Below are 13,118 nucleotides of genomic sequence, written 5' to 3' on the forward strand. Positions count from 1 at the left end.
AGCTAAGCACCTGCAGATCGGCCGCCAGGTCAGGAGCCGGCCTCTGCCAACTCCTCTGCCCCCTCGCTGCGGGCACCCCGATCGCACTTCATCACCGTCGGTGACCCTTTCACGTTAACGGGACCACAGAGGGCCCTTCCCAAGAGTCACGTCTGCACCGTGCTGTGTGCAGACGCCCACAAACGCACCTGGCCCGTGTGGACGCACACTTGGGTGGCTTCCGGATGGTGACTGCTGCTGGGGACAGTTCCACACAGGTGTGTGTGTGTGTGTGTGTGTGTGTGTGTGTGTGTGTGTGTGCAGATGCGCCCACTTCCCCCGGGTGTGGTGTCAGGGGCGGAGCTGCTGGGTCACGGGCGGGTGCCCATCCAGCTTTCGTGGACCACCGAGGACAGGCTGGCTGGGCCACTGAGCAAACTCCACAATCTCTGCGCCTGTTTCCTCACCTGTGGGGCAGGGCTAAGCGTCCCTCCTCCCGGCAGGAGCTGTGGCTGGGCCCCATCCACCCCCTGGCGGGTGGGCTCCGGCAGCCAGCCGGGCGTGCGCGCCCTGCCCCCCAGCGTGTCTGGCCTCGCCGGGCGTACCCCCAGCCACCACAGACCCAGGCTCAGCATCTCGTGGGCGTCCCTCCCCCTCAGCCCGGCCAGGCCCCTGCGGCCCCCGACACCCTGCACCTGTACCCGTACTGTACCCCGACACCCTGCACCTGTACTCTGGCTGGAGACCCACACCTTTGGGCCCTGCCCGCACCACGGCACACTCTAGACGAGCGAGGGGAGGCATGCTGACTTTATTTTGCAACACGGACAGCAAGCATGGGCCGTGGGGGGGAGGTCAAGTTTCCTGCTGGCGTGAGGGGTTTGGAGGGGTGCTGCGCTCTTGCTGATGCCACCGGGACACCGCCCCCCCCCCCTCCAGCCACCAACCCAAGGGCACCAGCCGGGAAGGACTGGCGAGGGGGGCTTGTCCTCACCACCAGATAGCAGGACGGGAGCAGGGGGTGAGGGACATTTCTGGGAGCCCTGCCCTGGCTTTCCAGCCCTAAAAGAAGATCTGCGGGCCTCTGGAAGTTAAGCAGGGCCTGACCGGGCCCGAGACGTCCTGCAGGGAGACGGGAGGCTTCTGGTAACTAGCATCTAGGGTCCCAAGGTTGTCACCTTGCAAGGGTCTCCAAACACAAACTGGACAATCCGGACACCCTCAGGGGGATGGGCTTCCTCACAGGAATCCTGCCCAGGGGTCGGAGCGGGCAGCAGGGGGTAGGGCCCTGGGACTCCGGGTCAGGCTCTCGCGCTAGATGATGCCGTACTGGGCCAGTTCGTGTAGCTCCAGGTGGTTGAAGGCCTCCCATGGGCAGATGACCGTGATGTCTGCAGGAGAAGGGACGGTGGGACCAGGAGGGTCATGGCCCCAGGGGCCACCATCCCCTCAGGGGGTGAGAGAAGTCCTGGGTGCAGAGCCCTCCCCACCGGGGCACGCCAGCCGGAGGGGGCCGGGTGGAAGGCAGTGGGTGCAGCAGGCCAGGTGGAGAGAGGGACGGCAAGAGCTCCCCATGCCTTTCCAGCCCCTCCAAGTCCACAGTGAACCCGCCGAACGGGAGGTCTAAAGCTCGATATTGGGGCAGAGAATGAAGGACAGGCTTGGGGCGGCGCCCTAGATAAGCTTCCGCCAGAGGAAGGAGAGGAAGGGTGGGACGGCAGGCAAGCCCACAGGTGGGGGAGTGGGGGGGACCTGGGAAGACCCTCGAGGACATCATACCTGTTCCCAGGCCTTCCATTCCAGGGATGTCATCCCCAAACCTACAGGACAGAGTGGTCAGGGCCAGTGGCCAGGAAAAGAGGAGTGGGGGTGTGTGTGGGGGGGTGTTCATGCACTTGACCGCAGACCCCTGAGTTGCCCAGCGTGCCCTGGCTGTGAGTGTGTGTGCAGGGACACACGTCAGTGGGTGGCCTGTGGCTGAATCCCTAGGTGGCAGTGAGCATAGTCTCCAGACCCATTTGGCAGTAACAGGTAGAGGGGGACAGGAGCCCCGGAGACCTCCCGCACCCCCATGCTGAGGGGGACCCTCAGGCCCTCCAGAACCACCCCACCCTATTAGGACGATGGGACCATCCTCAGCCAGGACAGGACAGCTGAGCACCCACTCAAAGTGTAGCCCCGCCTCCTTCCTGTGTAGCCTGGGGCTGGGCCCCTCCCCAAGCCCTGCTTACCCTTGGACGCCTTTCTTGGGGGGCTTGCTCTTGAACTGCCTGGTTTGCCGCTGCTTAAATTTGGGGGGCCCTTTCCTGGGAGTGACAGGCCCCCCAATCACCCTGGTGGCCGACCGGATCTCGGCCTTTGGTGGCTCCAGGTTCATGGCCAGGATGGCAGAGACCCCACGGAGACCTCTGGCTTCTAGACTTCCTCACGCTGTGGGCTGGGGGCACACCAGGCTGGTGGGGGGAGGGGATCCCAGTCAGCCCCCTTGCAGGTCTCAACCCAGAAGAACAGAGGAAATCCTGAAACACGAGATCCTGGGCATGACCCCGACAACAGCCCCCTCTCATCTCCAGGTGGGGCTCCAGCTGGGGTCAGGCAGAGGGAATGAGAGTCCTGTGGCCCTGCAGGTGCACCCCCCTCGGGTGGGTGGGGACACTCTGTCTCATTCCCGGTGGCATGCCAGGCAGCTAGTAGCGTCAATGAAGAACGACTGAGAAAGGGAGGGCAGCAGGCTGGCCAGGGAGGGGCGTGTCTCAGAACAAGTCCAGAGCTCAGCTGTGCAACCCTCCCCTCCACCCCAGCAGCTTCCTCTCTCAACTAGTAGAATCTTTCACCCCCCACCCCACCCCCGGCCACTCGCTGTGCTGAGGGACTGCTCTGGGCACCAGTGCCACCTGCTGGCGTCCCTGAACCCACTGCGTAGGGTGACCTCCCCTCTGCCCCTCCCGCAGAACCTCTCCCTGGATGCCCTAAGCCCCCTGACCCTGCTCAAGGGCGACTCAGCTTCCCCTAAGCCTATTAGCTCCAGAGGGAGACCCTAATCCCTCAGGGCCACTGTGAGCCTGGAAGGTTCTGGGGCTAAGCACATGACACAGACAGGAGCCCCTGGCACTGGATACCCCAGGCACCGCCTCTTGGGACCCATCCCTGGTATTGTGGGCTGCAGTGCCTGAATCCAGCCTTGGGCCACTGCCAGCTGCCTGCTAGAGCACCAGGGCTGAGACTGGCAGGCGAGGACAGGTGGGCCCACCCCGAGGAAGGCTGGGTGGTGGGTGTGGGCACCCGGTACCAGGGGGACCCCACCATGGACCTTCCCTCCCTAAGATTCCGCCTCCATGCCAAGAGGACGTGCACGGGGTCCAAGGTGCATGGCAGCGGGCTTGGTGGTCCAGGCTGCTCAGACCCTGTGATGCCCACTCCTCACAGCCTAGACGGTGTAGGCTCAGCCAGACCCTTCCCCAGTCCCAGGCCGTGGGCCTGGTGTGCACAGCCCTGGCCCAGACCGAACTCCTACTCTCAGATGCTGGCCTCATGGAAACCGCCGTCTAAGCTCTCCCAGCTGCCCCGGCCCCAGCCCAGCCTGTGGCTGATGCCCACTCAAGTTGGCTGGGAGTGTGTGGCCCAAGGTCCCCGGACCATTGCTGGCCTTGGGGGCTGCCTGCAGCCACTGTTTGACATGGGGGAGCTGAAAATCATTGGCTGGGCAACCTCTCTGAATAGGACAGCAGGCAGACCCCCATAGACCCAGTCCTCAGTGCGGTGGTAAAAAGCCCACCAGCTCCCCATTCTCGGGGCAGATCCCCACCAACACCCTTGGGTAAGTGGCCACCAAGAAAGGCAACCAGGAAGGTCACTACTCACCACGCACTGGGCAGGTCTCAGGGGGCCATGGGTGTGAGTGACCAGGTCTCCCTCGGCAGGGTGCGGCTGGAAATTTATCCTGCCTCTGGCTAAACCGATTAGGATCGTCCCCTGACGCTACACTAATGAGATCATCAGGGCCATTCGGAAGGGCAGAGGGAGGGTGCCACCTCCAAGGATTCAGGGAGAGGAGGGAAGGGGCTCGGGTGTGGCCTGGGGCCCAAGGGATGAGCCAGGGATGTGGTCGGGACAAGGGATACGATGCGATCACAAACAGCTGGGGACGGACAAGACCCTCTCCTGAAGCTGCTCATCTCTGAAGCGAAGAAGAAACTGGCTGCTGTCCTGGGTCTCCCCCGCTTTCCATCCTCCGACTTGTAAAGAAACTGTCTTCACGGCCCCCAAGTCCCGCGTAGTGTGGCCACTATCCACTTCTCTGACTTCATCTGTATCCCTCCCCCTCCCTCTCCCCCTTTGCACCGGCTGCCCCCTCCGGTGGGTGTATTCTGCACCTGTCCTCATTCCCCTAGCTCCCTCTTCAGAGCTCCGCACCAGGATCCCTTCCTTAGGGTGACCCCTCAGGCTAGACCAGGATACGTATTTCACAGGACCTCATGGCAACCGGAACTTTCCTTCATCACTCTTACAGAGTCGTTCGCCTGAGTAATGCTTGTGTTAACCTCCGTCTTGCACGTTACAGCGGAGTGGGGCAGACATTTCTATTGGACCCCGGCGGCTAGCCCAGTGCCAGAACGTCACAGATGGGGAAGTACCTGGGAAACAAACAGATGCACAAGGACGAGATCCACACCCGCATGCGTCTCAGCAAGCCTGGTGTTATGCTGCCCTGGCACGATTGCCACGTTCGCTGCCAGGGCCAACGCCAGTGGCTTCTTGATGGGGCAGCTCACATCACACAGGCCTCTGCTAGGACTGTTGAGCTCTGAAGCGAGGCCAACCGAGTAGCATGTACTCGAGGTGTACGTACGTGCCTACACGGGTACGTATACAAAACCTCTATAAATCTGATTTTTTTTAACTCTATTTTGAGAGTGGGGGAGAGGCAGAGAATCCCAGCAGACTCTGCACTGTCAGCACCGATGCTGACGTGGGGTTTGATCTCACAAGCCATGAGACTATAACCTGAGCCAAAACCAAGCTTCGGTCGCTTAACTGACGGAGCCACCAGGCACCCCATAAACCTGAATTGTTGAGAAAAATACAGAAAACCTCTATGTCTCTGAGAGGCCCAGAGCTCACCAAGCTTTGCTGTGCTGCTGTCTCGGGAAAATCTTTCTCTTCCTGGGCCGTTTTTCAATCTGTGTGAGGATGCGGTTAAATTAGATGCTCTGATATATAGTCTAATAAATGTGTCACCATAAATCAGGTTTCTCTGAACCAATCAAACCCTGTTTCTGGAGGGCACTCAGCTGTTCAGAAAGACAGCCTAAGCCACAGGGGCCTCACTAGGCTCACATTTTCTCCCACTCCCTGGCCCACACATCGCCATGTGATACACTAGCTTTACATTAAAGCCCCTACCCGGGAAGACCTATCAGCTCAAACCTCTCACGAAATTCTAGTACAATCTTAGCTTTTTCTTTAAATGAGAAGAGATAAAACAGGCATAAATTCCTTTAATCCCCGCCTCGTCCAGGCTGCTCGTATCAGCGCTTGGAAATGCTGGGGGAGGGAGAGAAGGTGGGACAATTTCCATGCTGGCGGTGAGCAGGAGAGGTGGGCAGTGAGGACCCTAAGACAAAGTCCTACCTGGGCTGGATGGTCCAGCAGCCAGGTCTGCAGCCGACCAGGCTGGTTTCCCGGAGGCTGATTCTAGGGCTGATGCCCTGGCCAATCGCCCCGATCCTCGGAGCTAAGTGGGCTGGAAGGACTGAAGGCTCAGGCCCCGGAGGTGTATCTACCGCCTCCCCCCTGGCTGAATGGGTATCTCCCCAAGGATCCCTGCAGCTGGAACAAAGGGGCCGTTCCCAGGCTGCCCGCGGGCGTTCATGCCTGCTAGAGGCCTTGCCAATAGCAGCTTCGAGGGACCAGATGGCCCTCCCTCTGCTGCAGCACTGAGAATAACCAGAGCTGACCTCGGCGCAGGACTTCTGGGACGCTGGGAGGCAGAAGGGGGTTCCTGGGGTCGTCGTCACATAATTATTCAAAAGAATGGAGCTTACGTTACCCTTACGGGTTGGTAAAGCTGTAGGCCCTCAACGAACGTTCGATTGCAACCTGTACCGTCTTTCTGTGACGACGCAACGTCAGTCCCGCAAACGACAACACGGAAGCCTCCGGTCTGAGCACCACAGAGAACTTATTTATTCCCAGATGAGGTCAATAAATAATTCTTCCTACTCCTGTCTGGCACCAGCCTCGTGAAGGGCTGTGAATGAAGCTCCGTGTCGCTTCCCGAGGAGGAAGGAGCTGCCAGGCCGGGGCCTGTCTGGGTGCGGGTGTGGGCAAGCCGGCTCAGCCTCCACTCCTCGCTCGGAGCTGGATCTCCATCCTGAGGAAGGCCTTGAGGTTCTCGTCAGCCACGTGTTCCTCCAGGGCGGCCAGGGCCCGCTCCCCGCCATCCTGGTAGTGCTGCAGCAGCGCGCCCGCATACTCCACCCACACGCACTTGGGGCAGCCACTCATGCAGCAATTTGTGGGGGGTTCGAGCCCGGGGGGCAGGGGAACCGGGGGTTCCAAGGGGCCCCCGCCAGGCAAGGAGGACTTGTGCTGCCTGGTGCCCTCCGCACTGGACTGAGAGCCCACCTCCACGTGGTCCTTCCCGAACTCTCCGTGGCCCTCCCGGGCTTGGACCCAGGCACAGTGCTGGTAAAGAGTGCTGCTGCCTCCAGGAAGCCTTCGGCACCGGCCCCAGCTGGAGAGTCGCCGTGGCCCCTAAGGAGACAGAGGCTGGTAAGGCCTTGCCTGCCCCCAGCTCCAGGGGAGTTTCGGCCCCTGTCACTGGCAGGGGGCCCCAGGTGCTTCTCCACTCCCTCATTTCCCATGAGACCTTATACAAGTTACTTCACCTCTAGACTCAGTTTTCCCTCTGTAAAGTGGACATAAGGGCTGCTGTAACACACAACTCGTGAGAAATGCTGGCTTCGGGTACAGGCACTGGGTGCACCCTCCAGCAGATGGTGGTGTGGGGGGTACCTTGGCACCTCCAGCTAAGAACGCTCTGCTCCTTTGGCAGAATGGGGGCGGGGCGGGAGCCTGTGAGCTCGGGCCACACAGCTGCTTCTCCCTCTCCCACCAGCGCAGCCGCGTCCCTGTCCTACCAGCCTGATTGCGGACACCGCCCCTTCATCCCTGTTCTCCCCCAGGTCATCCCCCAAAGGCTCCGAGGGCAGCCCTCCCGCTTCCTATCCGTTCTCCGGTCCCAGCCCCGGCCCCAGGGTCCCCTCCCCTCTCCACTGTGTCTGGGGCCCTCAGCACTGACAGACGCGGCCCTGACTCTATTTATCCATTTCCTCTAACTCTTGCGAGGAGCATCAGCTCCTTGTTCACCGCAGCTTCCCCAAAGGGCTCGCACACAGCGGGCGCGCAAGGGACACTGCTGAGCGGGTGGGTCCAGCGCAGGGCGGTCCTTCCCGTGGAGCCAGGGCAGGCAGCCACGGTCCCCTGCAGGCGGGGAAGGCAGGACGTCTCCAGTCCCTGCCGGCCCCGGCCTCCCGAACGCGCCCAGCCCCGGCCCCCGACCCGCTGGTACTTGCCGGACGCCGGGCAGCGGCGGCCACCGCCCGGCCTCCCCCGGCCAAGCTCCCGAGCAGCATCACACTCGGCCCGACCCACGCACACGCGCGCCTCACCCCGCCCACCGAGGCGTGAGGGGCGGCCATTCTGGCCAATCCTGGCCCGCCAGGAAGCAGCACCGCCCCAATGGGCGCGGGGCTGAGCGCAGGAAGCGGAAGTGGCGGTCGTGGGGCGGGACTGTGCGGAAGGGCGGAAGTGGCTTCTTCCTGGAGCGCCCGGCGTGCAGATGGCGGGAGCCGGGCGTAGAGGGGCTGCTACGGTGGGGACGGCGGGGCCTGGGGGTCCGGGGCGGCCGCAGGGGAGAAAGCAGCAGCTGCCGGGGAAGCAGCGCTCGGCGCCGTGGCCCGGACCGCGCAGGTGGGTCTCTACCCGGCCCCCGCTGTGTCCGTGCCACGGGCGCGACGGGGGACCGGCCGGGTGAGGGAAGGCGTGAGGGTCTCCAGCGTGGAGGCACTAGCCACCTTCCGGGGTGCCGTGTTTGCCATCCGAGAGGAGGTCAGGGACGAGTCCTCCTGGGGCTGTGGGAGCGGCCCTCCACCCCAGCGTCCTGCGGGAACGCAGCGCAGGGACAGTGTGCGGTGAGGATGCCTCCTTGCCTGGCACGCACCCCAGCAGCCAGGTGGCCTGCGAAATTCCCGTCCCAGGCCCGGCTTCAGTTTCTCTGATTCTGCTTATGCCGAGCTTAAGTCTCGTCTCACCCTCCTGTTCTCCCTCCCAGCAAAGAAAAAAAGAAAGTAAATTGCAAGCCCCAAAACCAGGACGAACAGGAAATCCCTTTCCGGCTCCGAGAGATTATGAGGAGCCGCCAGGAGATGAAAAATCCCATCAGTAACAAAAAGAGAAAGAAAGAAGGTAACGTGCAGGCCCATGCTGGGTGGTAATAAAGCTTTGTGTGTTTGAATCTACTTGCCGTGTTTCAGGCAGAAGAAATCTGCCAGGACCCAGTGGTTTGAGGGTGCAGGAACATGTGGGGCACTAACCAAGGGCTGGTGTCACCAGGGCCAAAGAGGTGGCTGGCAGCAGGTGGTAGTGTGGTTTCAGATGAGGCTCCAGAAAAACCCCAAGGGGCCTCCTGTGAGGATTGCGGATTCCCCTCCCAGAAGTAGTGGAGATCCATCAGAAGAGAGATCACTGTGTAACAGCTGAGGGGGTGGACACGACAGGCCAGTGAAGCTCTTGCAAGTGAGAAATGACAGTTTCTTGGATGGGAGTGCGGAAAGGACGGTGGAGAGAAGTGGATGTTTTCCGGAGGTTAAGGAGAGAATTGATCGGACCCCCGTGAGAAACTTACCCTTCCAACCCTCACCCAAGGCCAGGCTGGGTGCCCACCTGTCAGCCTCTGCCAGAAACAACACTCAGGGCGTTTGAGGGGGATGGAGTCCAGCATGTTCTGTGTATGTAAATGTTTTCCCAAATGTGAGATTGATTTTACAGCAGTGCTGTTCTGTAATTTCTCTGTAAACCTCCTGCTTTTCATTGGGGTTACGTGACTGCCAAAGAGAACGTGAGAGAGGCACGGAAGGGGAGAATTGGAGGAGGCGCGCTGGCCCCAGTGGCAGATGGCACACTTTGAACTGTGCCCTCCTGAGCTGGCACTCGTTTTTGGTTATTTAAGAGCTATACGCTCACGTACACGGTGAATCAAGCAGTTCTGAGAGGTATGAGGTACGGCATAGCCTGGCTCCCTGTCTCTGAATCCTGCTGTCACCCTTTGAGAGAAAGCACCGTTCATCTTCTCAGGTGCCTTTCCGAGAGAGGGTCTGTCTATTTTCACGTGTTAACGGCGGTAAAGCTATGCCTTCACCCCGTGCTTTGCTTACTGTCCTCGATTTGTGTGATAAAGTCTTCGCACGAACATAGGGTGCTCCCTCGAGCAGCCATGTTTTGGTAGACATTTAGGTTATTTCCTGTTTTGTTTTTCAGCCGAGCTGTGGTGGACGTCTTTGACATGGAGCGGTGGGCCACGGGGATCCCATCCGCAAGGGTGCCCGAGCTGGGCATCGTGAATCCTCTCTAGCTACTGTGGTTGGGCTGCTCCCACTGGGTCTGGTCTTCCTTCCCCGTGGCCTTGGGCAGAGGCACCAGCACGTGCAGCCAGCCTGGCACCGTCTCCCTCCTGCCCCTCACCCCACGCCCGCTTTGTCCTCAGCCCAGATGGCCTTCAGAAAGACATTGGAGAAGGAAGCAAAAGGAGTGGAGCCGGACATTGCTGTCCCCAAATTCAAGCAGAGGAAGTGGGAGTCTGACGGGGCCTACATCCAGCGTATGGAGCAGGAGGCCCAGCATGTGCTTTTTCTCAGCAAGAACCAGGTGGCCCGGCAGCCTGAGGTGCAGGTGGCTCCCAAGAAGGAGAAATCTGAGCGGAAGAAAGCGTGAGTGGGGGCGGGGTAGGGGCTGGGGTCCCACGACTGTCTCCCGCAGTGTCAGAATGGGGAGCGCAGAAAGAAGTGAAAAGCTGGTCAGTCGGTGAGTGTTTTCTCTACACCCGAGCCTCTTAACCTTGGGGTGCAGGGAGCCTCTAAAGCCACGGAACTCTGAAGGCCTAGGTCTGTCTTTGCCTTTCTCTGGAAAAGCATCCAGGGGGCCCAAGAGCCAGATGAGGTCAAGGGCCAGCCGTCCTCCTGGCCAGTTGCAGTAGGGAGGTGGAGAAAAGACGAGGCCCCATGCTCCCTCGGGAGGGTTTGCTGGCCACCAGGGGACCATGCCGCCTCTGCCGGAGATCGGTACTACATGTGGGGTTCCCACGCAGCCCCGGGGTTCCCCTGCCTCTGGCGGGAGATGCCACGTCATCTCTGAGCACCTTCAGCTGTGCCATATGCACAAGTTCTGTGACCTCTCTCAGCTCCCGTGTCCCGTCCGCAAAGTAGGGACACCAGCATCTCCAGGGGGGTTCAGGCGGCATCTGGGGCCAGGGGGAGCACGCTGCCAGTTGCTGCTCCCCTGCCTCCCAGCCCCGGAGTCTGGGAAGGAAGCCACGTGCCACCTCCCTGGGCTTGGGGGCCGGAGCTGGGAGGTGATTTTGACAAACAAGGGCTTTTCGAGATGTTTCTGCCATAGCTGCGGCTTTTGAGTTGTGCCAGCCCGGGCTTCATCAGCAGTTCCCTCAGCACCTGTGAGTTGGGGATGGTCTGCAGCCTCGTCTGAGCACTCTTTGTGCTTGTAGTCGGGTCAGGTGACCAGAAGCCCATCACAGGAAACCTGTCCCACGTACCGTCTGGCCGCAGCGATGCCCCGGACACAGGGCCGCTTTGTGAGACCCTTTAGACACAGTCGCGCAGCTGACACTCGGGGCCGGTCATTCTCTGGGGTGGGGGCACCATCCCCGGCCTCCACCTGAGGTGCCAGGAGAGCTCCCACCCGCTGTGACAACCCAGAACGTCTCCGGAAGTTGTCATACGTACCCCGGGGCACCGTCGCCCCCACTGAGAACCACTGACGTGGAACTCTGGGCGCCTGCCGTTCGGAGCCCTCTCTGGCACACAGCTGTGGGGACACGGTGGCAGCTCACTGGGGTCCACTCTAGGGCACCCTCCCGGGCAGGGTGATCTCCACCTTCGGAATCCAGAGAAATGAGAGTTTAGGAACCTGAACAGCATCGTGCTTTCTTCCCCAGGTTCCAGAAACGGCGACTGGATAGAGTCCGGCAGAGAAGGGAGGAAAAGGCAGCAGAAAGGCTGGAGCGGGAGCTGCTCCGAGGTGGCTCTTCCTGAAGCGACCGCGTCGGCCTCGGGCCCCGCTGTCTTCCCGGGGTCAGCAGAGGGGGGTCAGCGGATGGGGCCGCGGCTGTGTGGGCAGAGGCCTCACTTGTGCTCCTCTGCCCCTGCAGACACGGTGAAGTTTGGCGAGGTTGCCCTGCAGCCCCCAGAGCTGACCGCCCAGCCCAGGATGAGCAGGGGCGGGGGCCAGGTGAGCAGGGGCGGGGGGTGGCCCTGTGTGTCCCCCAGCGCTGCCGGGCCCACAGCCTGCAGACGGAATGCTGCGTTCTCACCGGGCGTCCGGCTGTCGGACCACCGTGGCCCTTCCTCATCTCCCTCCTTCCCGAACCTGTGCCTCAACTTCTATCTCTGTTCTTTAGCCTGGGAAGAAATCGCTGATGCTGAGGATGCTTCTGAGCCCTGGTGGTGTGTCCCAGCCTCTGACCGCATCGCTGGCCCGACAGCGGATTGTTGGGGAGGAGAGAGAGCGGGCTGTGCAGGCCTACCGGGCACTAAAGACGCGGCAGCGGCAGGCGGCTCAGTCCCCACGGCCACCCCATTCACCCCACCCCGCTTCCAGGAAGAAGGCAGAGACCTGTCTGTGACGGTGTGACCAGGGCCTCCACACCTGCGTCGGGGAGGACACGTAGATGGCCTGTACACAAGGGTCCTTTTCCTGGAGCACACTGGGACTCCCAGGCCCCCATGTACCAGCTTTCGAGTGTAGAACAGGGCTCCAGGTCTCTGCTCTCTCGTTTTTTTCCTCCCCGAAGAGGGCTCTTCTGTGACTGACCGTCTGCTGGGCCATCTCCCACAGGGCATTGTCCGTCCCAAGTCCCCAGAGACAGACCAGCACCTGCTTGGGACACAGCCAGTCGGGCATCACACACAGCTTTGTGCTGAACACACAGGTCCAGCCTGAGACAACCCACGGTCACTTCGGGGAGGGCCAATCCCGTAATCCTGTCCTTAAACGCCGACTAACTGTAGACACTGCAGACTTGGCCAGCCAAGCCGATAACTGAGGCCCCATTGGGTTCAACAGTGCAGCACAGGTGGAAACACAGCCTAGGTGGGGGTGGGCTCAGTGCCTCGGCCACCTGGACCCTCTCCTGGTGCCTTGTCCCTGGTGCCACATCCCCACATGGAGTGGGTTTGAGGAGGTCTGTTCCTGGCGTCCCCAAGGACTCTGGGGAGAGAAGAGCAGGGGTGAAGCAGCTTGACGGCAAGGACAGGATCCTGGCCCCGCAACTTTCTTGTAGTTAAAAAGGCTGCGTGGGAATTCCTGCCAAAGGAGGGAGCCCCACATGTTCTGAGGGTGCTCAGCTGTAGGACCGGGGGCGCGGGGGGAGGAGTGGAGTCCTGCTCACATCCCTGTGAAGGCACCTGGCTCCTCCCTTGGGCTCACCAGCTCAGGTGCCTCTGGCTGGCAGAGCTGGGCTGGGACAGCTCAGGAAGTGCTGTCTCCGCCTTGGCCAGGGTGGCCCTGCACGGCGTGGGGGGTGTGTTTCTGTGGGATCCTTTTTTGCCCTTCCCTAAGTTTGTATCCCTTACAATGCTTATTTTCAAATCAAGAAATTTTACGTTGAAGCTGTATTTGAGATCACAGCTATTAGCTTCTCAGGAACGTGTTTCTGTGTGGCAGGGCCCGTCTCCTGCATGGGGTGGCAGGGGTGCTAGCTGCCATTACTGTAGGCAGGGGTCCCCCCCAGAGCGCAGCGGGCAGGCAGGGGCAGGACCAGGGGTGAACACAGTCCCTGAGAAATACCCACGTCCCTGGGCTCCTCGCCAAGCACGGCACAAAAGCAGGAAGGTAGAAATGGGTTG

The 13,118-nt window shown here is 61.1% G+C and overlaps 3 protein-coding genes across 3 annotated transcripts; 1 reads left to right on the forward strand and 2 right to left on the reverse strand.

Moving 5' to 3' along the window:
* Positions 1-998: 998 nt before the first annotated feature.
* On the reverse strand, positions 999-5,404 carry PDE6G (phosphodiesterase 6G). Its single transcript, XM_042915843.1, has 4 exons — positions 5,101-5,404; positions 2,211-2,432; positions 1,759-1,799; positions 999-1,370 (listed from the first exon to the last, which is right to left on the reverse strand). Exons 2-4 carry the CDS (start codon positions 2,354-2,356, stop codon positions 1,294-1,296), a joined length of 264 nt encoding a protein of 87 aa, XP_042771777.1. The 5' UTR covers positions 2,357-2,432; positions 5,101-5,404; the 3' UTR covers positions 999-1,293.
* A 737-nt stretch (positions 5,405-6,141) lies between these two features.
* Positions 6,142-7,682, reverse strand: OXLD1 (oxidoreductase like domain containing 1). Its single transcript, XM_042915842.1, has 2 exons — positions 7,557-7,682; positions 6,142-6,735 (listed from the first exon to the last, which is right to left on the reverse strand). The coding sequence occupies exons 1-2, from the start codon at positions 7,680-7,682 to the stop codon at positions 6,316-6,318; spliced, it is 546 nt and encodes a 181-aa protein (XP_042771776.1). The 3' UTR covers positions 6,142-6,315.
* Positions 7,683-7,791: 109 nt separating this feature from the next.
* CCDC137 (coiled-coil domain containing 137) lies at positions 7,792-12,887 on the forward strand. Its single transcript, XM_042915841.1, has 6 exons — positions 7,792-7,953; positions 8,315-8,448; positions 9,746-9,968; positions 11,210-11,292; positions 11,423-11,502; positions 11,672-12,887. The coding sequence occupies exons 1-6, from the start codon at positions 7,823-7,825 to the stop codon at positions 11,894-11,896; spliced, it is 876 nt and encodes a 291-aa protein (XP_042771775.1). The 5' UTR covers positions 7,792-7,822; the 3' UTR covers positions 11,897-12,887.
* Positions 12,888-13,118: the final 231 nt, after the last annotated feature.

The sequence above is a fragment of the Panthera leo genome, chromosome E1 (assembly GCF_018350215.1).
Source record: "Panthera leo isolate Ple1 chromosome E1, P.leo_Ple1_pat1.1, whole genome shotgun sequence".
Classification (NCBI taxonomy): domain Eukaryota; kingdom Metazoa; phylum Chordata; class Mammalia; order Carnivora; family Felidae; genus Panthera; species Panthera leo.

Bases quoted from the DNA above. Each gene is read 5' to 3' on its own strand.
- OXLD1 (XM_042915842.1), bottom strand. From the start codon at position 7,682: ATGGCCGCCCCTCACGCCTCGGTGGGCGGGGTGAGGCGCGCGTGTGCG. The intron at 6,736-7,556 runs GCAAGTACCAGC...CTGTCTCCTTAG, and splicing joins CCGCCGCTGCCCGGCGTCCG to GGGCCACGGCGACTCTCCAG.
- PDE6G (XM_042915843.1), bottom strand. From the start codon at position 2,356: ATGAACCTGGAGCCACCAAAGGCCGAGATCCGGTCGGCCACCAGGGTG. The intron at 1,800-2,210 runs GTAAGCAGGGCT...TCTGTCCTGTAG, and splicing joins CCCAAGAAAGGCGTCCAAGG to GTTTGGGGATGACATCCCTG. The intron at 1,371-1,758 runs GTATGATGTCCT...CTTCTCCTGCAG, and splicing joins AATGGAAGGCCTGGGAACAG to ACATCACGGTCATCTGCCCA.
- CCDC137 (XM_042915841.1), top strand. From the start codon at position 7,823: ATGGCGGGAGCCGGGCGTAGAGGGGCTGCTACGGTGGGGACGGCGGGG. The intron at 7,954-8,314 runs GTGGGTCTCTAC...TCTCCCTCCCAG, and splicing joins CCGTGGCCCGGACCGCGCAG to CAAAGAAAAAAAGAAAGTAA. The intron at 9,969-11,209 runs GTGAGTGGGGGC...TTTCTTCCCCAG, and splicing joins AAATCTGAGCGGAAGAAAGC to GTTCCAGAAACGGCGACTGG.